Source organism: Podarcis bocagei (assembly GCF_964188305.1).
Source record: "Podarcis bocagei genome assembly, chromosome: 1".
NCBI classification, from domain to species: Eukaryota; Metazoa; Chordata; class Lepidosauria; order Squamata; family Lacertidae; genus Podarcis; species Podarcis bocagei.
In genome coordinates, this window is record NC_138125.1 from 138,098,210 (window position 1) to 138,120,992 (window position 22,783).

General features: G+C 46.2%; 1 protein-coding gene across 4 annotated transcripts in view; it reads right to left on the minus strand.

The window, feature by feature from the left end:
* Nucleotides 1-22,783, minus strand: part of HDAC4 (histone deacetylase 4) — a 129,824-nt gene that overhangs the window by 83,499 nt on the left and 23,542 nt on the right. For 3 of the 4 annotated variants that reach the window (XM_081205323.1, XM_081205324.1, XM_081205326.1), the window contains exons 2-3: nucleotides 15,327-15,569; nucleotides 3,399-3,470 (exon numbers count right to left, since the gene is read on the minus strand). In XM_081205323.1, the coding sequence (XP_081061449.1) occupies nucleotides 3,399-3,470; nucleotides 15,327-15,348 (94 nt within the window). In that variant the 5' untranslated portion in view covers nucleotides 15,349-15,569. Of the gene's footprint in view, nucleotides 1-3,398; nucleotides 3,471-3,492; nucleotides 3,548-15,326; nucleotides 15,570-22,783 lie in introns of all 4 variants that reach the window. The other variant, XM_081205325.1, reaches the window with a different exon arrangement.

Sequence of the window (22,783 nt, forward strand, 5' to 3'; positions counted from 1 at the left end):
CTAGCGGACTGCTTGCGCGCACCTAGAAGCTTGGGGCGCGCTGAGCTCAGCACGCCCCAAGCTCCTGGTATAGCGCAGCGATCCGCTAGCCCTGGGAGAGCCCCGCGGCTCTCCCAGGGCTAGCGGACTGCTTGCCGGCACGCAGAAGCTTGGGGTGCGCTGACCTCAGCTTGCCCCAAGCTTCTGGATTAGCGCAGGGGTCCGCTAGCCCTGGGAGAGGCGCCCGGCTCTCCCACGCTAGCGGAGACCTTGCCGGCACGCAGAAGCTTGGGGCGCGCTGAGCTCCGCATGCCCCAAGCTCCTGGTGTAGCGCAGCGCACCTGGGGGGGGGAATAATTTTTTTTCCTTTATTTCCCCCCCAAAAATCTAGGTGCGTCTTATGGGCCGGTGCGTCTTATGGGGCGAAAAATACGGTATGTATGATGTTTCTGGGGGTGGTCTTGATCTAGAGGGTGGCAATTTCAAGTGTCTTTATAAGGCCTTGCACGCCATTTTTCTGGGTTCATCCTCTCTCCTGCGTGTGAGGGGAGAACCCTGTTGCAACAGATCAATAAAGATCAAGCTTACTAGCTGCTTTGCTTCTCAATATTTTCTGGTTGGCCTCTGTTATTTTCTCCTACCAAAAGGGAACCTATGTAAGGACTCTATATGGGCTCTTGGATACCCCCATAAGGGAAAAAGGGCAGATTTTTGTTTACAACACTTCCAATCAGGGTTACAAGATTGGGAGCACTATGCTTCATTCACATGCCATGCAAAAATGTGGTTTAGCACAATGAATGAACAGGAATGAGCCTCAGCAACTTTTAGGCTTCCACATTCCCTCACCCAAGTCAGGATGCTTTCGGAAGCTTTTGCTTTCAGTTTTGGTTAACCACAGCTTGCCATGCCATCCAGACCCAGAACTGTGCTTAAAATTAACTACAATGAATGGAATGGTTTGAAGTTGCTTCTTTTAAGCAAAGCCTGGTGAACATTAACCAGTTTATCACTCCCACACTACCTCCAGCCACACACAAAGAGGAATCCAAAAACCCAAAGCACAACCAAGAGCTGGTTCATGAATAAATATAAATCAATGTTTAGCACAACACGCAGTTTAGAATGAACCTGAGCAAAGCCTCAGGCTTGTTTGCTCCCCCTTCTTTTGCTGCACAACTGGGAAAGTGACTTCTGGAATTTCATTCAATTTCCACAACCTCTTAGATCACACTTTAAAAGCAAACTGGATGCTTGATTATACAAGCTTCATAACCCATGGTTTAGCAATGACTTGCTGTGAAACAAACCAGAGTGTGCTTTATAATAAAGCTAGAGAAGGCTCTCAGCTGTGGGCACACAGTAAATGAAGGGTAAGCCAGAACAGGCATCAGGCCACAAAGGCCTTTAAAGTAACAGTGTTCAGGTGGGGAGATGTTCCTGACCCAAAGCTTATCTTTTCCTTCTTTGGCTACTCGGTATGTACTATTGCCCATCCGCCAATACCAGACACAAAATAGTATCAAATGTGCCCTTTGGGGACAACATTTAAAAACATGGAGAGGCATATAAATTCTAGCTAGTTCCATGAATTGATTATCTAGAGCAGTGGTAAGCAATATACTGCCTTCCATATGTTCTGGACTACAACTTCCATCATTGCTAACCTTTGGCCATGATGATGGGAATTGTGCTCCAGAATATCTGGAAGGCCCTAGGTTGCCTCTTCCTATCTAGATCCCTTACGGCCGGCTTTCAGAACTCAAATTGACTTGGAGGGTGACTTGCACAGGGAGATTGGGGAGGGCATAAGGATTCCAGCTGAGCGTTCTCAGTGGTGTTACCCCAGTTGTGGATTCCTCTTCTTAGCCCTCTTCTCCCTTCTGAGTAACCTTTCCTAATCTGGTTAAATCTCCCCTCCCCCCCCCCCCCCCGATTCTCATTATGATTGACCCTATGCTGCTATTGACCTTTTTCCTAAGCTAACAGCAGTGGCAGGAGTGGTGAGAATTTCCATTAGAGTTGTGAGAGTGGGAGGAAAGATCTACCATTTCCCTCTCTGCAATTCCTCTTTTGCTGCTTAGTTGACTGGGGAACAGGTAAGCATAGTGAAAACGAGGCTGGACTACGAAAATAAATTAATTTGTATCTGGAGGCTACAATCCATTTCCTGTGGATTAGTGGGAGGGTATTTTGTGGGCCATGTAACATTAAACAGTGGGCCAGTGTTGGACAGGGGAGTGGGGTGAGAAATAGAAAAAAAATGTCATGTATCTTGGAGACTACGTGTACAGATCAGAATATGTGCATACTACCTGGAGAACCAATGGAATGCAGTCAAGGTATGTACATTTCCAAGGCCTGTGGGAGATTATTAATAATGGCTGGAGAATGCAGAAACGTTTGTCAATATATGCACATTCCCCAATGCCTGATGAAGACCAGGAAATGACCAGAAAATAATGACCAGGAGATGTACACAATTCCCCGGGTTATGAACACATTCTCTATAAGGCAAGGAGAATTTGCAGCGACTTGTCATACACATTAGCAACTTAACATACATACAAAATTCCCCTTAACATACATATGTAATTATGCTTCCTTTCCCCACAGATGTGCAAACACAAAGAATTGTTCAATAAATCTGTATACCGAGTATGAGAGTTGTATATGTGTGTGCATGTGACAGAGTGATGGAGATTGATAATATTTATACAATCAACTCAATATTCAAAAACCTGGCCATCCTTTTAGTTACCAAATATCATTCCATCCTATTTTCCTATACAAATTAATTATAGCTTAGTACCAATCAATAGCATCACATATAATCAAGCAGATTACAATGATAACATATATATAACAACTGGAGCATAGGCCAAGATTATAAATACAAACATTATCTCAATACTATTTTAATTAGCTTGAATAAATTCTGCAATTAATATCTAACCCATATCTATTCCATTCTAGCTCATAATATTCTTTCTTTACCATGTTATTCAAATAACCTAACGCCACAAATAGTTGGATAGTTAACCTCTTTCCAAAAAAAGGTAATTTCTGTCATATCTACTCATTCCAAGAATAATCACCATTTCATAAACCCAGGGATAAAGAAATCAGCCCTAACAGACCATATTTACACAGATGAGGCATCAACATAAAACTCAAAGGTTGATATAAAAATTAGTAAAACTATTTAGCCTCAGCTTTGCTTTGTTTACTTCCTTCAATATCCTTCCCGTTTCCATTGTTAAGTATTATTTTTCCATAGTTGACATTAAATATTACAAATAATCTATGCTCCAAATGATTCCAAAAGTATCAAGTTACAGATCTCCCACCCCTTACAGAATGTTATGTACCATATACTTCTCACATATGGCATAATATTAAACAGCTTTATCTCTTACCAGAACTTGGCATATGGTTTACTCTGGCTGGATTTAACAATTCTACTGGCTGGTCCCTGCCAGAAAGTCCATCTGAAAAAAGAGAGAAACCCACCTAGTGTTAGTAGCTCCAGCAGGTTAAAGTTCACCAGAGGTTCTGAAGACATGACCTGATGAAAAAATAGAGGCAAAGAAACTGAGCTACGATTCTCAATATATATATATATAGTTTTCAGGTATAAGTACAATTTACATTACAATATATTTTGTTTCAGTACTCAACTGTATTGAACTAAATTTTATGTAAGAACATGGTTGTTTTTACACAGTGTGTTTATATTACTGGCATTTTGTACCTTGCATTTAAATTGTAAGCAACTGCTGTAGCCTATGATACCTAATACAATACAAATTGATCATTCTAACAGTTTGGTTAAGTTATTGGTAAATGATTTGTAGAAACTTTATTAAGTTCATACTTAATAACAAGTTGCAAAAGAAGCTATTATAGAGTTACCGGTAATAAAAACACACTGCGCAAAGTAATGAACAATTCTGAGAATTTTGGGTTCCTTTTTATTAAGTGCATGAAATGAAACTACAATCTGGAACTGTTTGGGGGCTTTTCACTGCTGTTATAATACAAAATACAGATTGTAGAATATATATATATATATATACACACACACACACACACACACACACACATATATATATATATATATATATATATATATATACACACACACACACACACACACACACACACACACACACATATATTTCTTATAAATCCTTATTGTATATTAAACAGTCCAATATAGGAATTAAATTAAATTCAATTGTAAAAAAAGACAAAATAAGTTTTTCAACACACAACTGAGATTTCAAGAAGACAATGTTTTAGGAAAGGTTTACTTTAAATGGTATAAGCAGAAATTCCTGCTGTCAAAGCACTTTCCTGATTATAATTTTTCTGGGCCACTGTGAAGGGAGCCCACTGTGCCCCTGGGTCAGGAGCTGCCACGGCCGGCCACCACAGCGGAGAAAAGTGGAGGGCAGCACTGCTGCAACTCTCCTCTCTCTGCCCCCGGGGGGTCAGGCTGGAGACAGCTGGCAGCGTCGGGCCGATGAGGGAGCCTGTTGTTGGAGGCACCTGGTCATGCCCCCTCAAAAAAAAATGCCCGAGGCCACAGTGCCCACAGCTCCCCCACACACTACGCCATTCACCCACGTCATGCTGATCTTTTCGGGATGCTGAAGAGATCAGTGTAAAGGCGGCTTTCCAAGAAGGTCCTGCCCATCAGCTGGCATCACTACCAACATAAGCAAGTGGGCATGGTTTGGAGGAATGGCTTTACAGGCCAAATTGGACCCCCCCCCCAGTGGGCCCAGACTGGCCCACAGGCCAGAAGTTCCCACCTACAATGTGTGGCCATAGCCATACGCAATTTCCTCAGGAACGGAAAGTCATTTCCAGCTGCTACCACTATCTGATCATCCAGATATAAAGCTGAATCTAGCAGCACCCCTAAGCTGCAAACCTGATTTTTCAAGTTGAGTACAACCCCCCTCAACTCCTAATCCACAGTCTCCCTCCCTCCTGACCAGGAATACATCTGTCTTGTACTGAGCTTCACAATGAGAACCTTGAAGCACCAGTTCAGAACCCCATTTTACCACATCTCACATATAATTTAGTAAAGAAAAACATCACATTGGGTCTAACTAGAGAGGAATAAGTTATATCACTGTAGCTGAAAATGATACTCCCCAACTAAAAAAGGTAGAGAAAAAGACAGCAAATACAACATTCTGAAGGCAAATCACATTTCTATTTCTACAGTCATTGGCCAGGAGTGTAAAGTGCAGACTAGAACAGTGCAGGTCATAGAACATTGAGAGATAAATTTGGCAATTGTGAGGTAAAATGTCAGAATAGTTCTTATTCAGTAGCTATTATGCTGTGCTCTCTTTGAAAAAGATTTGACTATCTCAAGTTACTAATGGCTTCAATGACCCACTAAAGAAAAAATAACTCTGCTAGTGGCCAGCCAGAAGAGAAGGGAACCTTCCTCCAGTCGATAGACTTGGCCAGCAAGATACAAAACATTACACGGCAACCACCTACAATTCCCAGCGACAAAGAATAATTCGGAAGAACAGAACAAGGAAAACTGAAGTAAAAGGCAAAGAGGACAGGATAAAATGGGGGTTCACTGACGCTATGCTTCTTATATAGAAGGGAACCTCACAAGTCAAACTTTCTGTTTATGGTTAGCTGAACTTTCTGGTTCTCCTTCAGCAGAGCATACATTTCCATTCCACCTTAAGGAACAGACATGGGATTGTTACATGTCACGTGTCTGTTTACATTCCAACACAGTATGCTGGGAACTTCCATTGTGTGTATAGCTTTTGCTTTTACCTGTTCTCTCTGAGACGACATGAGAGAGAGAGACATGTTTCTTTGTCCTGATTTATGATTAATAAATCTGTAGTTGTAGTATGCTTCCACAAGCCTCATGCCTATTCTGTATGCGTAGTTCGATCTGCTGATAGTGTGCCGTGGCTCAGAAGCCCGGGTCACTGATTTATGTCAGAGCAGAGGCAATGGTCTTCACGGCTGGAAGGAGTCGGCCGAGCTGGGGCTAGCCAGCTGGCCTCCCAGCCCTCTGCATGCCGACAATGTCCACTGAGGGCAGGAGAACCCCTATTCACAAAACTTGTTGCAAGATCCTCCTGCCAAAGGATACTTTCACCAAAGCAGAGATTGGGTGGCCATCTGCCATGGGCGCTTTAGCCGAAATTCCTGCATTGCTGGTTGGACTAGATGACCCTTGGGTCTCTTCCAACTGTACAATTCTATGATTTTCTGTACCTTGCTTTTGAGCATTGTGTATTTTGCAGTGATTGGGTGTGAAATCATCACAAATTATAACCAGGCAAAAGTTTCCTATTTTTCTCTGAGAGAGCATTTTCAGTCATTTTGGATTGTCATCTCCCACCAGTAGGAGGCAGGGCCTGACTATGAGGAGGAGTCTTTGTGTTGGGCTCCCCAGTTCTCCTTTAAGTGCACCTTACTTTTAAAATTATTTCTACCTACCTATCTATCTATCATTCATTCATTCATTTCTAGTTGTTTATTCTCCCCCCCCCCATCCCAAGGAAGACTAGGATTCACGTGGATGGCGATCTCAGGATATCTAAAGTTCCAGCCTCTCCACTTTTCAGACTGAATGGATGGGTTAACTGAAAAGAGGAAGCTGTTTGCTTTCGCCTGCCTTTTTGCCTTCTCCTTTATGTTTTCTATGAAAACATGTTTATCCACCTTGGAGAATTCATTAAATGTGGTGGGGTGAAATCACAAGGCCACCCTACATATGTCCTGTAAGAGGATGTGGATGTGACCACCCCTCTATTATAATTATAAATTAAATTTCAATACCTCCCTTCATCTGAGGATCACAGGGCGGTTTACAATTTAAAGACACAAAAATACATACCACAGTAACAAACAAAAATAATAACTCACTCCCCCCCATCACGATTGTGGGCATGATTCCCTATTGAACATCAATTTTACTCGAAGCCTGAGGACTATGTGGTCTGGGTGAACACCACCACATTCCCCCCAAAAGGCCAGAAACCCCAGCAATCTAATCTGCCTGGACAGGAGGATGGGATAATTTTGTATGTGTGTTTGTTCATGTTGACTTGCTGTGTGTGTGCAACAAATATTTAGTCCTGCAGGAGGGGTGCCATTTACAGAAAACAATGAGAACTGGCTTGTAGCAGGTCATCTCTTGTGAACGCAGAAATGTAAAAAGCCACACAGTTGTGAATGCAGCCAAAAAGTCATGTGAGGAATTAAACACGGTACTGTACTATGTTGATCCTTCCATCCAGGCAAATGTACTATGTTGATCCTTCCCAGACAGAACAACCCCCCCCCCTTCCCCCATACACTGTTCTCAAGGGCACATGAGGTGGGAAGCCTCCATTGTGGAAGCAGAAGTCATCTGAATCCTGCTCCGTGGGACTGAGGTTGAGTAAGGAAAAACAGAAGCCTTGATAATAATTAAGAAGTACTACTTTTCTATAAGCAATACGTAACAGTACACCTGCCCCAGATCTGTACTTGCAACACCACCAATACACACAAAGAACTTGTTTTCATCACATCCATGCCGGACTGCATGATTACTTCTGGTATCCTTTCCTTCCTCTGTCCTGAAAGTGATGGCTTCATTTATTATTACTATTTATTAAATTTGTATACTGCCCTTCATCCAAAGATCACAACATAAAAATACATAGTAATTCATGGATGTGGTGGGCATGTTGTCTCAAAACATAAGGAGTGTGCTTTCTTTATCCAAGATACTCATTGCCTTTCAGCTCAACTGCTGAGCAGACATTGGAACAGTGGCTTTCTAAAGGCAATTAAATGTGAGGGAAAGCGCATCCAGGCATGTAGAGCAGATGCCCTTGTCTGAGAGAACAAGATCCATTTTCTATTCATGCCAGAACATTTCCCAGTGCTCTATGCCTTTTAAAAACTTGCCTACTTGCCTGATAGACAGAGTAAGTGAAAAATTGTAATACATTTTTGTTGAAATACGTGCAATACACTAAAATGTAAAGAAATTGTTCCTTCAGCAGATTCCTGAAGAACACAATATCACAGACAACCCATGCATGCTGAATGACAAAAGTCACCAGCCATTATGAAAAAGTTTGAAGTACTAGCTTTACTCAAATTAATTCAACTGTTTGTCAGGGCCTGGAAGACATTATACAGCCAAATCACAATCCCAAACATTGATAAATATTTTTGTACTGCAAATGCACATTGGGAGGCAGCAATGTGGGAGCGATATTAAATGAAAAGGATGCTTATCCCCATGAAACATCCCCAATAAATGCCAAAGATAAAGCTGCTTTTCTACAAATCAGTTTCCAAAGCAAACATGTGAAGATGACACAGTTTGGAAGCACATCTTAGTAATGTAAAGGTTTGAATATACCCTCTTGGCGTGGTGCTCTGCACAGTTAGAGAAATCATTTATGAGTCTTTGGTCCAAATCCTGAAATGCTTCAAATCTTTTGAAGAGTAATGGTCTCTTCCATGCCCTCAATTTGCCCAGCATCCGGCCTACCAAAGTGGCCAGCCAAATGCATCACAGACACAGCAGGTGTATGGCGAGAAGCAGAATATCACCATCCGTTGCTCTGGACTTGCGAGACATTTCCAAAATGCCATGCAACCAGCAATGCCCTCACTCTTCCCTCATAGTTCGAGAATAAGGAGGTGAGCAGTGTGAGAAACTCAGATACCTAAGCTACTTCCCAAATTGCCCCTTGAACCTAGGTTACAGCTGCTGAAAATGAATTGTATATATTGTTAACACATTAAAATTCAAAATGCGTAATGTGGTTTTCCCACTTTTTTAGCTTCTGTTTTGATTCCCATTGGTTATTTCAGGTGTATTTTGTGGCCTTTTGAAAAACAGAAGCAATTAATATTTCCAAAAAGAAAGCATCAAAAGTATCCCAAACCATACCATTGTATTTTGGGCAAATTAATCCAGAGTAACTACCATTTCCTGATTCCGTACTAACAACAGCACACACACCGGCGTGTTGAGTTGGGCCCAACATTAGGGAGGCCGTCACATGTGCATGACGTCACATGCCTCACCCCCGCCCCAGTCCAGCCAGGCCTGCTGGGACGCATGGGCGCCAGAGCGCCTTCCCAGAAAGCGCTCTGGTGATCACAGCAGTGTGCGGGGAGGGTGAAAAACGCCCTCCACGCCTCCTGCACCCACCTGGCAGGCCAGCGCTTGCCCGAGAATGCGGCCTCAGCAGCACCGTCTCATGGCGCTGCCCAGCTGACCTGACCCAGGAGCTCCCTCGCACCTGCAGCCCTGTACAGACGAGGGGTGGCGGCCCAGCAACGCTACTGCCGCAGCCTCTCCTCCACTGGGCCAGACCTGACTCAGGAGCAGAGCTGAGGCTGGGCTCAAGTGCTTGCCTGGGGGCAGCGGGGGATTGCTGGAGGGGCTCAGCTCCCTGCTTACAAATATTGAGGGGGCTGAAGCCCCTTCCGTCTACTGTAGCTGGTGCCCCTGCCAACACATATTACAAGCCTGGCAGAGACACCCACCTTGAGTGTCCAGTTTGGTGTCCCTCAATCCCCCCACTCCAACATTTGTTTTGTTTTTAAGCACCACTGTGAGAGTCTAAGGTAAATAACACTTTCTTATATTTTAGTATATATGCTGCCAAAGCAAGCGTGGTAAATAACACTCTAAAATGCACGTTTTAGGCGTGTCCTATATGTGTGTATGGGGACGTGGCTGGCGCTGTGGGTTAAACCACAGAGCCTAGGACTTGCCGATCAGAAGGTCAGCGGTTCGAATCCCCACGACGGGGTGAGCTCCTGTTGCTCAGTCCCTGCTCCTGCCCACCTAGCAGTTCAAAAGTACGTCAAATTGCAAGTAGATAAATAGGTACTGCTCCGGCAGGAAGGTAAGCGGCATTTCCGTGCGCTGCTCTGGTTCGCCAGAAGCGGCTTAGTCATGCTGGCCACATGACCTGGAAGCTGTCTGTGGACAAACGCTGACTCCCTCGGCCAGTAAAGCGAGATGAGTGCCGCAACCCCAGAGTCAGCCACGACTGGACCTAATGGTCAGGGGTCCCTTTACCTTTATATGTGTATGACCAAGCAGGCGCACTGAACCCAGAAGTGACCCAAAAGTCACAAAATGGGGTGGGGCAGGGCAGGAGTGGGTTTTTTGCAGGCTTTTACAATAGATATTACAATATAGGTGATTTCACTTAAACGCATGGTGCCTTGGAACTATGACTGAGTTTGAGGTTCAATGCCACTGATAATACTCCCTAGTGGTTTATTAGAACACCACAAGTAAAACATGATGGTATAGGTCCAGTAAGGAAAGCATCTCAGGATGCTTAGTACTGACAAAAACAGTGTGTGTGTGTTTTTAAAAAAATACATATTTCAATGGCGCACAATACTTTGTGCCCCAGATTTTCAAGTTAAAAAAATCAGTCGTAACCTTTATGAAAGAATATTAACTTGCAATCTCCAATAATGTTTCTCTGGAATAAAAAAGCTTTTGTAGTTAAGATAAAATGGAAGTATGGCACCCTCAGTGTGGTGACCTCTGACATTAGAATGAACAGAGAGCACCAATATTTGAGGTTATTTTAAAAGCAGCAAGAAAAGGGCAATAATTCAACTTTTACTTCAACTTGAATTCATTTCAGGACAAAACAACCAGCTACTACTAATTTATATTTACTTCCCAAATGTGAAAATTATATTTTACTGCATGGCACTTCAATATAAATAAAAAGTATATGAATAGCCCTTGAGGATATCTAAAGTTCAAAATAGCAACACAGCAATCAAAGTAAGTGGAGGAAAAGTTAACTCCTCCACACTATCAAAATACAGAGGATAAAATAATTCATTATTTTATGATAGCATTCACAGAACTATTAACATTTTCATCTGTTATTACTAGTGGCTAGCACATTAGCACATAAAAATCACTATATCCTGTTTCTGAACCCAATACTACTACATGGGTGGTGTTTCTTGGTCACATCTATGCAGGACAAAATGTAGAGGCCTCTTTCATGCCAACATCTTATCATAACGTGTCATCTCCACAAGACTGCATTGAGTAGCTAAACACACAGCAATTTGTGTTAATTAAAGCACAGAAGATACACTACCGGGGGGGGGGGGTAGCAAAAATGTCACAGACCAAGATATACATAAGACTGTCAATATGTGGTAACTTCCTAGCTATTAAAGGAGCAATTATATCAAAAATTGGGAGTTCAGAACTCCAAGTTTTGAAAAGTCCAGGTTTTGAAAAGAGCATGTACCCACATGATGAAAGCCTGGAAAGGCCCAAGCTGAGGGATGTGCTGAGAAACTTGAGAGACTGAAGCTGGCACAGGCTCAAAGAACAGGAACATCAGTAAAAAGAGACCCGACATACACAGAATCAGCACAAAGCAAAGTTTTGGGGAAGACAGTGTTCATGCTTAATTCCCAGCCCTCAGATCACAGTAAGTAGAAGGCACAGGGGCTGGAGGTATGAGATGCCACCCCAAGTCTAGCTGGTATGCACAAAGCTAGAGCAACAGCTGGCCAAGCTGGCCCAGTTGAAGCACATTGAAGGCTGTAATACAAGATGCACTCCAGTGTCCCAATACTTTGGGGGCAGCAGATTCTGTAAGTCAGCTAGACAAAGCCTATCCAGCCCCTGTAGGAAGTTTTGAAGACACGGCTCCTTTAATTCTAGGCATCTTCCTAAGTTTCTGTTTGTGGAAGCTTTATAAATCCTTACAGAACACTTAGTCATACTTCTCCAAGGGTAAAAGGTAATGATAACAGGACAGTTAAGTTCCATTCAAAGGCGACTCTGGGGTTGTGGCGCTCATCTCGCTTTCAGGCCAAGGGAGCCGGCGTTTGTCCACAGACAGCTTTCCGGGTCATGTGGCCAGCAGGACTAAACCACTTCTGGCACAACGGGACCCGTGACAAGTGCCAGAGCACATGGAAATGCTGTTTACCTTCCTGCCGCAGCAGTACCTACCGTATTTTTCGCTCTATAACACGCAGATTTTTTCTTCTAAAAAGGAAGGTGAAATGTCTGTGCGTGTTATGCAGCGAATGTGTGGTCCCTGGAGCCGAAAAATGAGGCAAAAATCAAACCGCGCTTCAGGGAGAAGGGAGCTCCGTGAGAGAGGAAGCTGTTGTTTTCCTGCATTCTGCCTCAGGGTCTTACTGCCCACCCGCTCTGTTTCGTTACTGTGTTTGCTCAAACGGAACAAAGAGCAGGGAAAGCCCCTCCCCTCCAGGCAAGAAGAGGGGAAAGCAGAGCGTCCCTCCTTCTATCCTCTCCCTGCTCCGGAGGGAACAATGTTTGTGAAGGGAAGAGAGATTACAGGTTCGGCTTAAAATTCTGATTTGACTTCCTGCTTTTTGTTTTTGGAGACACACAGCATTCAAATATGCTTTCTTCCATTTAAAAGGATGAAATCCTTAAACAGTGTTTTGCCTGTAAATTTATGCGATCTGGAAGATTACAGTGTCTGTACCTCTTAAGGGATGGCAAAGCTTAGGTTTCGCTGCTAAATAGTTCTTAATGCAGTTAAAATGCTTTCTTCTGTCATGCTGGTGGGAGGGAGAGGGAGGGAGGGAGGGAGGGAGAGAGAGAGAGAGAGAGAGAGCACGCTGGCTGGCTTGGGTGGCTGGGTGGGGGGAAACTTTTGCCTTCCTTTCCTCACGTTATAGCCCTCTCCTGCATTCTTAGCCTTCTGTGTTTTTCCTTCCCTCCCCACTTAAAATGTGGTTACAAAGCATGGATCCACATGGATCCTCAGGATCTTTGCATTGGGTCACCCCAAATTCACCATCAGAGCACACAGCATGTCCATGGCTACAGCCTGTCCCCCCAAAAAAAAATCACGCACCCACTGTTGCCTGGGGCTGCAATGGTGCAAAAACGTGGTTACAAAGCATGGATCCACATGGATCCTCAGGATCTTTGCATTGGGTCAGCCAAAATTCACCATCAGAGCACATAGCATGTCCATGGCTACAGCCTGCCCCCCCCCAAAAAAAATCACGCACCCACTGTTGCCTGGGGCTGCAATGGTGCAAAAACGTGGTTAAAAAGTATGGGTCCACATGGATCCTCAGGATCTTTGCATTGGGTCAGCCAAAATTCACCATCAGAGCACATAGCATGTCCATGGCTACAGCCTGCCCCCCAAAAAAAATCACGCACCCACTGTTGCCTGGGGCTGCAATGGTGCAAAAACGTGGTTACAAAGCATGGATCCACAGGGATTCTCAGGATTTTTGCATTGGGTCACCCCAAATTCACCATCAGATCACATGTCTGTGGCCACAGCATGAAGCACAAAAATGATACGTCCACTGTTTCATTCAGAATATTTTTTCCCTTGTTTTCCTCCTCTAAAAACGATGTGCGTGTTATGGTCAGGTGCGTGTTATAGAGCGAAAAATACGGTATTTATCTACAGTTGCACTGACATGCTTTCAAACTGCTAGGTTGGCAGAAGCTGGTATCAAAAGGGAATGGGGCAGATCTTGCAATTTACCAGGGACAACTGCAATGACCCACTGCTTCAGCTTCCACCAACATCTACCCCCACTACTTTAAAACTCTTCATAATTCCTCAAATTCTTCCATTTGTCATTTTCACCCAGAGACTTCTCTATTCCAGTGTTTCCCAACCTTTTTTGGGCAAAGGCACACTTGTTTCATGAAAAAAAATCTCGAGGCACACCACCATGCCAGATGGGGAAAGGTCACTTTTTACTTATTCACTTTTTGAATAATAAGAATTATACGTCATGGGGGGGGGCAGGATTTTAGAGATGTTTAGGTGGGGCATGGCCCAAAAAAAGGTTGGGAACCACTGTTCTAGAGCAAGTAAGAAAGCTACCCCAGAGGGGGAAGGGTGGATTGAAAAAGTGGAATGAGGACAAGAGCCTATTCTTGCCAGGCTGCTGCTACACCCACTGGTCTTCCAATTGATCCAAATTGGGTCGCAGTGCCAAGTGCAACCGTGCAAACTATATGGCCAAAGATTTAAGAAGCTGGTTCCCCCAAGTGCAATGTGTTTGGGTTCAATGTGGAAAAAGTTGACAGCGGCGGGTCTGCACTTGGAGGGCAGGAGCTCTCCAAGGTTTCCAAGGCAGGGATCGACGCCGGGAACTGATGTGCCTGGGATCCTTTTCGTGCAAAAACACACCTACACTCTGCCCGCTGAGTCACGACGCGGAAGCCTCTGTGGTTGTTTGATGCTTGTTCAGCATTTGGCGGTCATTCTGGGGGGTTGGGGGGTGTCTGGAAGAGGGGCAGCCCCCCGCCAAGCCCCTCGAGGCCCCGTCTCGGCTGCCCCTCGCCTCCTTCCCACGGCTCCCGGGGCTCCTTCCAGAGAACAGGAAGGCCCGCGACCTGGGGCGTGTGTATCCCCCCCCAGTCTCGGGCGCCTTCCTCACCCGTTCAGCGGGGGTCCCAGGGGCTCGCAGGCGTCGGTTTCCCCCTCCGGGACGAGGCGCAGGACTCCCGCCAGGTCCGCCCGGCACTCCCAGGAGCAGGCGGCTGACAGGCGGCCAGCGGGCGCAAAGGGGCCTCCAGCGGCGGGAGCTTTTGCGAGGCCAGCTACCGCCGCCAGGCTGCTGCCGCTCGCCATGGCAAGCAGGAAGCCCCCCGGGCTCTGGGCGCCGAGAGGATGCTACGCGGCGGGACCATACGCGGGCAGCGGAGAAGAAGAAGGGCGGCGGGAGAGGGGCGGTTCTCGAGGGGGGAACTCAGCTTCCCAAGATCGCAGGGCTCACCGGACGGTTCTTCCCCGCAGGAACTTCCGCCCTTCCGCAGCTTCAACCATAGACGTATTAGCATATGATAGGATGAAAGCTGGCCATAGAGAAAAGGCGAAGTTTGGCTGTCCGCAGCCTGGATTCCCGGGTTTCTTTCGACGTTACAGCCCCGTGACGTCAGCGCCACGCAGGCAGCCAGACGGCGAGAGCCCCGCGCTGGGCGGCCTCTCCTCGCCGCCGCCGCCCCGCCTCTCGCCGCCTGACTCGCCCGCCTCCCTCCCACGGCACACCAGGCAATGTCTGGCGGCACACTAGTGTGCCGCGGAACACCGGTTGGGAAACACTGCTCTATTCATACCTGGTCCCAGATCCTGCTACATGTCTAACATCCCTCGTTCTTTGCAAGATCCTGATTAAAATTCAGAGACGGTAGGTTTCCTAACTTGCTACATATTGTGTAAGTAGCCTTAAAACTCACATCATCTATCACTTCTGGTTTCCCATGGTAACATTTTGTTCTAGATAGAAAGGATTTTTGACCTTACCTGGATGGCTTTGAGAACTCATTGCTAGCAGAATTTAAACAAGTGTGAGAAAAAGAGGCTAGCTTCTGAGCAGACAACAGTCCTGGAGAGCTTCAGTGTTCCAATGGAACATAGAACGTAAATTCAGGAGGAAACACATTCATAGCCACCAGATAAATTCCAGATCAGAAAGACATTCTATGTTGTGAAGCAATGCAATCCAGCAAGACGGTAGACTATTCAAGATGTTTTCAAAACGTAATCCTGTAAAGAAAAAAATGTCAAATGAATTTGGTTTCTTGCATACAGTGCTCATGCTCCCATACTTTACTGCTTGTTATCATCTTACATTTTAAGACACAACAGGTCATGATATACCCCTATGCACCTCTCCCAGCATTTCTCCTTTTGCCTTATCTCACTCCCACTGTGCAGTCATTTTTCAGGGCAACAGGAAAGGGTTTTTTAATAAATGCATCAAACAGAAAGTCTCAGCTGTTCGCCTATCAAGCAGCACTGGTTGAAATACAGGTTTTTAGCTAAATTCAGATATTAATTGTGCACATATGCTGACTCGGCCTCCCAATTTAGGGAGAATCTGCTGCTCCAGACACTCTAAGCAGAAGGCCTATTTTATGTTTTCCCTTCAACCCTCCTCCACCCCACCCTTGTGCCTCTCAAACTATTGTTACTCATCACCTGTAATTTCTCCTCCCCTTCTCTTTTCAGTTAACTTTTATCTTATCCCTTCTCCCAACAGAATATTAAAATCATGATAAAATATCAAACATTAAAAACTTCCCTAAACCGGGCTGCTTTCAGATGTCTTCTAAAAGTCAGATAGTTATTCATTTCCTTGTCATCTGATGGGAGGGCGTTCCAGAGGGCAGATGCTACCACTGAGAAGGCCCTCTGCCTGGTTCCCTGTAACCTCACTTCTTGCAGTGAGGAAACCGCCAGAAGGCCCTCGGAGCTGGATCTCAGTGTCTGGGCCGAACAATGGGGGTGGAGATGCTCCTTCCAGGTATACTGGGCCGAGGCCATTTAGGGCTTTAAAGGTCAGCACCAATGCTTTGAACTGTGTTCGGAAACAAACTGGGAGCCAATGTAGGTCTTTCTGGCGTTATATGGTCTCGGGGGCCACTCCCAGTCACCAAGTCCAGCTGCCACATTCTGGATTAGTTGTAGTTTCCAGGTCACCTTCAAAGGTAGCCCCACGTAGAGCGCATGGCAGTAGTCCAAGCAGGAGATAACTAGAGGATGCACCACTCTGGCAAGACAGTCTTCGGGCTGGTAGGGTCTCAGCCTGCGTACCAGATGGAGCTGGTAGACAGCTGCCCTGGACACAGAATTGACCTGCGCCTCCATGGACAGCTGTGAATCCAAAATGACTCGCAGGCTGCACACCTGCTCCTTCAGTGGCACAGTTGCCCCATTCAGGACCAGGGAGTCCCCCAACCTGCCTGACCCCCTGCCCCCCACCCCCCAAAACAGTACTTCTGTAGTTTCTGGGTCACCTTCAAAGGTAGACCCATGTAGATCGCGTTGCAGTAGTCCAAGCGGGAGATAACTAGAGCATGCACCACTCTGGCAAGACAGTCTGTGGGCAGGTAGGGTCTAAGCCTGCGTACCAGATGGAGCTGGTAGACAACTGCCCTGGACACAGAACTGACCTACTCCATGGTCAATGGTATCAAAGGCTGCTGAGAGTTCCAGAAGAACTAGGAGACAGATTTCACCTTTGTCCCTAGCCCACCGGAGAACTTCAACCAACGTGACCAAGGCAGTTTCAGTCCCATGATGAGGCCTGAATTCTGATTGGAAGGGATCCAAATGGTCCGCATCCTCCAGGCATGCCTGGAGTTCTTCATGTCAGCACTCTTAGGTTTGCAAAGTTGCATCTGAAGAAACTACAAGACTTCTGGAACAATGTGCTTTGGACAGACAAGACCAAAGTGGAGTTGTTTGGCCAAAATGCACAGCACCACATTTGGCCAAAACCAAGCACAGCATATCAGCACAAACACCTCATACCAACTGTTAAGCAGGGTGGCAAAGCGGTGATGAGATGGGCTTGTTCTGCAGCCACAGGACCTGGGAACCTTGCAGTCATTGATTCGACTATGAACTCCTCTGTACAGAGAAGTATTCTAGGGTCAAACTCGAGGCCATCTGCCCAAAGGCTGAAGCTTGGCTGAGATTGGGTCATGCAATAGGACAATGGTCCCAAAAACATCAGCAAATCTACAACAGAATGGCTGAAAAAGAAAAGAATCAAGGTGTTGCAATGACCCAGTCAAAATCCAGACCAGAGAGCCGTGCATAAACAAATGCCAGCAAACCCAACAAACTGAAGCAATGGTGTAAAGAAGAGTGGGCCAAAAATCCTCCACCACAATGGGAGAGACTGAGAAAGTCATCAGAAAACAATTACTTCTAGTTATTGCTGCTAAAGGTGGTTCTATTGAATCGTAAGGTGTACTTAGTTTTTCACACATGGCTTCTCCATCTTGGTTTTATTTTTGTTAAATTAATCTTGACACTATGTAATATGTCCTGTGTTGTTGTTCATCTGAGGTTGTACTGTAAGACTTGTTAAGAAACAGATGGTTGTTATTATGTCCTGTAAAACCACAGAATTCAACGAGGGTATACTTTCTTTTTCCCATAGCAATCTCAGACTCAAAATATAAAAATTAAAAAGACTATGCAAATCTAGAAGGTTGCCTTGCACTAATTTTGACTGCACCAAAATCCAGCTAAAACTTAATCTCTTCTTGCTGGGTGGCATTTTGGATTTCCAAATGTAGCACAGTGAACGTTGCCATAGCTACAGTGGAATTCTACAATAACTACTGCCTTGCAATGGCTTGATGCCTGTATACAAGCAGCTGAGCTTACTTAATTCACCACCCTTTTAAGACTCAAAAACAGCAACCTGTTTTTGATCCTGGGTTTTTCTCCCCAGTTTTTTCGTAGCAGAAGCTCCCTCAACAAAGTGTGTTACCAATGTAAATAAATGCAGAGCAAAGAATGGCGCACTCATTCATCCCAGAAACCAGGCCACACTACACCCATGTACCTGGGAGTAAGCTCCATTGAATTCATAAGAAATTACGGTACTTCCAAAAAGAGGTGTATAGGATTGCACAGTAAACATAAAAGGAGCAATGGCACTTAAGCTCCAAAATCCAGGGAAGGGAGATACAAGGAACCAAAGACACTGGAGAATATGGGAGGGGGTCCTCCATTAGCACCCCCAAAACCAATACTAATAGCAGCAACGGGACTCCACCACCTGGCCAAGAATCCTTCCACAATGGAATTATGAATTTTGGTCACTAAAAAAATGGAACCACATATCAAAGGCAGTAGCTGCCATCTACTTTTCTGAGTGACTCAAAAACTGTAAATACAGTGAGGGGGGAAAGTATTTGATCCCCTGCTAAATTTGCCTGTTTGCCCTCTGACCAAAAAATGATCAGTCCATAATTTTAATGGTAGGTTTATTGTAGCTGTGAGAGACAGAATAACAACAGGAAAACCCCCAGAAACCCAGAAGACAAAAGTCAGAGATGGATGTGCATTATAATGAGTGTAATAAGTATTTGATCCCCTATCAACCAGCCAGATGTCAGGCTACCTGGTGTCTTCACTGTATGTAATGAGCTGAGATTAGAAGAACCTGCTGTAAGGGAGACATCTTACCTGTAATCCCAGCTCATTATAGTACCTGTACAAAAGACACCTGTCGACAGAAGCAATCAATCCAGCAGATTCCAAAGTAGCCACCATGACCAAGACCAAAGAGCTGTCCAAGGATGTCAGGGACAAGACTGTAGACCTGCACAAGGCTGGACTGGGCTACAAGACTATTGGCAAGCAGCTTGGTGAGACGGTGACAACAGTTAGTGCAATAATTCGCAAATGGAAGAAACACAAAATAACTGTCAACCTCCCTCGGTCTTACTGACTTGGAGAGGATCTGCAAAGAGGAGTGGGACAAAATACTTCCTGAGATGTATGCAAACCTGGTGGTCACCTACAATAAACATCTGACCTCTGTAATTGCCAACAAGGGTTTTGCCACCAAGTACTAAGTCATCTTTTGCAAAGGGATCAAATACTTATTTCACTCATTATAATGTCCTGCTTCCTAAGCTATTGCTTGCTTACTACTTAGACTTCATTGTACAGGTAATAGATAATGTATGTATTCTCACTGAAATGTAACCATTCCACACGGAAACAGATGTTGACTATATATCTTGTTCTATCTTATCAGCTCAATGATTAAGCCCCTTTGTGGGAAGAAACACTGAGTTTACCAGAACAATGTCTGGGTGTTGACTTATGAATTGATGTTACTCCTATCAAATTCAAGTGATTGTAGAGAAAAAGACTGCATCTATATTTCTCTATCTATACACCTTATTGGGGGGCACTTTGGTGATATATTTTTCTGTGACTTATAGAAGACACCAGACAATAATAATAATAATAATAATAAATTTTATTTATATCCCGCCCTCCCCAGCTGAGCCGGGCTCAGGGCGGCTAACAACAACCAAATAACAGTCAAATAATAACACATTCTAAAAATATTTCATTATAAAAATTAGTTAAAATCAAATTGATGGCAACCGATTAAACAAAATTCTGTGCAGGTTGCCAGAGGAGGGAGTCAGGCTGCGCCCTGACCAAAAGCTTGGCGGAACAACTCTGTCTTGCAGGCCCTGCGGAAAGATGTCAGATCCCGCAGGGCCCTAGTCTCTTGTGACAGAGCATTCCACCAGGTTGGAGCTGCAGCCGAGAAGGCCCTGGCTCTAGTTGAGGCCAGCCTAACCTCTCTGAGGCCTGGGACCTTGAGGGTGTTATTATTTGTAGACCGTAGGTTTCTCTGTGGGGCATACCAGGAGAGGCGGTCCCGTAGGTACGAGGGTCCTAGGCCGTATAGGGCTTTAAAGGTTAAAACCAGCACCTTAAACCTGATCCTGTACTCCACCGGGAGCCAGTGCAGCTGGTATAGCACCGGATGAATGTGATCCCGCGGCGAAGACCCTGTAAGGAGTCTCGCTGCGGCATTCTGCACCCGCTGGAGTTTCTGGGTCAGTCTCAAGGGCAGCCCCACGTAGAGCGAGTTACAATAATCCAGTCTGGAGGTGACCGTCGCATGGATCACAGTGGCTAGGTCAGGGCGAGAGAGATAGGGGGCCAACTGCTTAGCTTGGCGGAGATGGAAAAATGCCGCCTTTGTTATAGCTGTAATCTGCGCCTCCATAGAAAGGGAGGTATCGAAGATTACACCCAAACTCTTAACGGACGGTGCTGGCACCAATTGCACCCCCGCAAGAGATGGGAGTTGCCCCCTCGATCCCATATCGTCCCGCCCCAGCCAGAGGACCTCTGTCTTCGAAGGATTTAACTTCAACCGGCTCCCACGTAACCATCCAGCCACAGCTTCCAGACATTTGGTCAGTGTGTCTGGGGCCGAGTTAGGATGGCCATCCATCAACAGATAGAGTTGGGTGTCATCAGCATACTGATGGCAGCCCAGCCCAAAACTCCGGACAAGCTGGGCGAGGGGGCGCATAAAGATGTTAAAAAGCATCGGGGAGAGAATCGCACCCTGAGGCACTCCACACACCAAGGAGTGACGCGATGACAATTCCCCCCCAAGCGCCACCCTCTGTCCCCGATCAGAGAGAAACGAGCGCAGCCATTGAAGGACTGTGCCCTGGATCCCCACGTCGGCAAGGCGGTGGTCCAGGAGTTCGTGATCGACCATGTCAAAGGCTGCTGACAGATCTAGAAGAATCAGCAGCCCCGACCCGCCTCGATCCAGCTGCCTGCGGAGATCATCTGTTAGGGCGACCAGAGCCGTCTCGGTCCCATGACCAGCACGGAAGCCGGACTGGAATGGATCCAAAGCAGATGTTTCATCCAGAAACCTACCAAGCTGTTCAGCAACCGCTCTCTCAATCACCTTACCCAGGAATGGAAGATTCGAGACCGGGCGGTAATTGGATAGATCTAAGGGATCTAACGATGTTTTCTTTAAGAGCGGACGCACCACCGCCTCCTTCAGTTCCCCTGGGAATATCCCGGTGCCAAGGGACAAATTGATGATATCCCCCAGGGGGCCCCGCACCTCGTCTGGACACGCTCTAATCAGCCATGACGGGCACGGGTCAAGAGGACAGGTGGTGGGCTTTCCAGCTTGGAGGAATCTGTCCACATCGGCTGGAGATATCCGGTCAAAGTGGTCCAATACTGGACCCGAGGACAGTCGAGGGGCCTCCAGTTCCTTTATTGTATCCAAATTGGCAGGGAGGTCATGGCGGAGCGACAAGACCTTCTCCGCAAAAAAGCTCGCAAATGCCTCACAGCTGTGTGTCAGATTGTTATTTAAATTTGGCTGTCCTTCAAGGGACGTTAAAGACCGGATTATACTAAATAATTGCGCCGGGCGAGAGCTAGCGGATGCAATGGAGGCCGAGAAGTAAGACTTCTTAGCGGCCTTCACTGCCATCTCATAGGTTTTCATAAAAACCCTATAAGATGTTCTTGAGGCTCCGTCACGGGCACCCCGCCATACTCGCTCTAGCCGTCTGAGGTCCCGCTTCATTTTCCGAAGCTCCTCGGTAAACCAGGGAGCCCGGTTTCTGCGGGGTCGCAGAGGGCGCTTAGGTGCGATCTCATCGATGGCTGCCAGGAGCTGGGTATTCCAGCCCTCAACAAGCTCAGTCAATGAGTCGCCAGGGGGAGCAAGGTCCCGCAAGGCTTGACGGAATCTATCAGGGTCCATCAGCCTCTGCGGGCGAGCCCAAATCGGCTCGCCACCTAAGCAGGGTGGGGGTGGAAAGTCAATCCTGGCTTTCAGAGCGTAGTGATCAGACCATGGCACCTTCATCGAGGGAGACATGATCACATCTATACCGGCGCCAAAGATCAAATCCAGCGTGTGGCCTGCTTGATGTGTGGGGCCCGAAACAAACTGGGAGAGCCCTAGTGTCGCCATGGAAGACACCAGGTCCAGAGCCTGTGAGGAGGGAGTGGCATCAGCATGGATGTTGAAGTCCCCCAGTACCAATAGGTTGGGGAACTCCAAGGCCCAGCCGGCCACCGCCTCCAGCAGGCCTGACAGGGTGGCTGCTGGTGCGCTAGGTGGCCGGTACACCAGCCAGACAGCCAAGCTCTCCTCGGAGCCCCACACTAGGCCAACACATTCAATGCCGGGGATCGATGGCGATGGTAGAGCCCTGAAAGAACAATTTTCCCGGATTAATATTGCCACCCCTCCCCCCCGGCCCACAGTCCGCGACTGGTGGAGGACAGAGAAACCTGGGGGCGCCATCTCTCGTAGGGTAACAGTTTCCCCTTCGCGCACCCAGGTCTCCGTCACACAAGCCAGGTCAACCCCCTGCGAGGTGAAGAAGTCTCGCAGGGTGGCGGTTTTTTTGCCTATAGACCTGGCA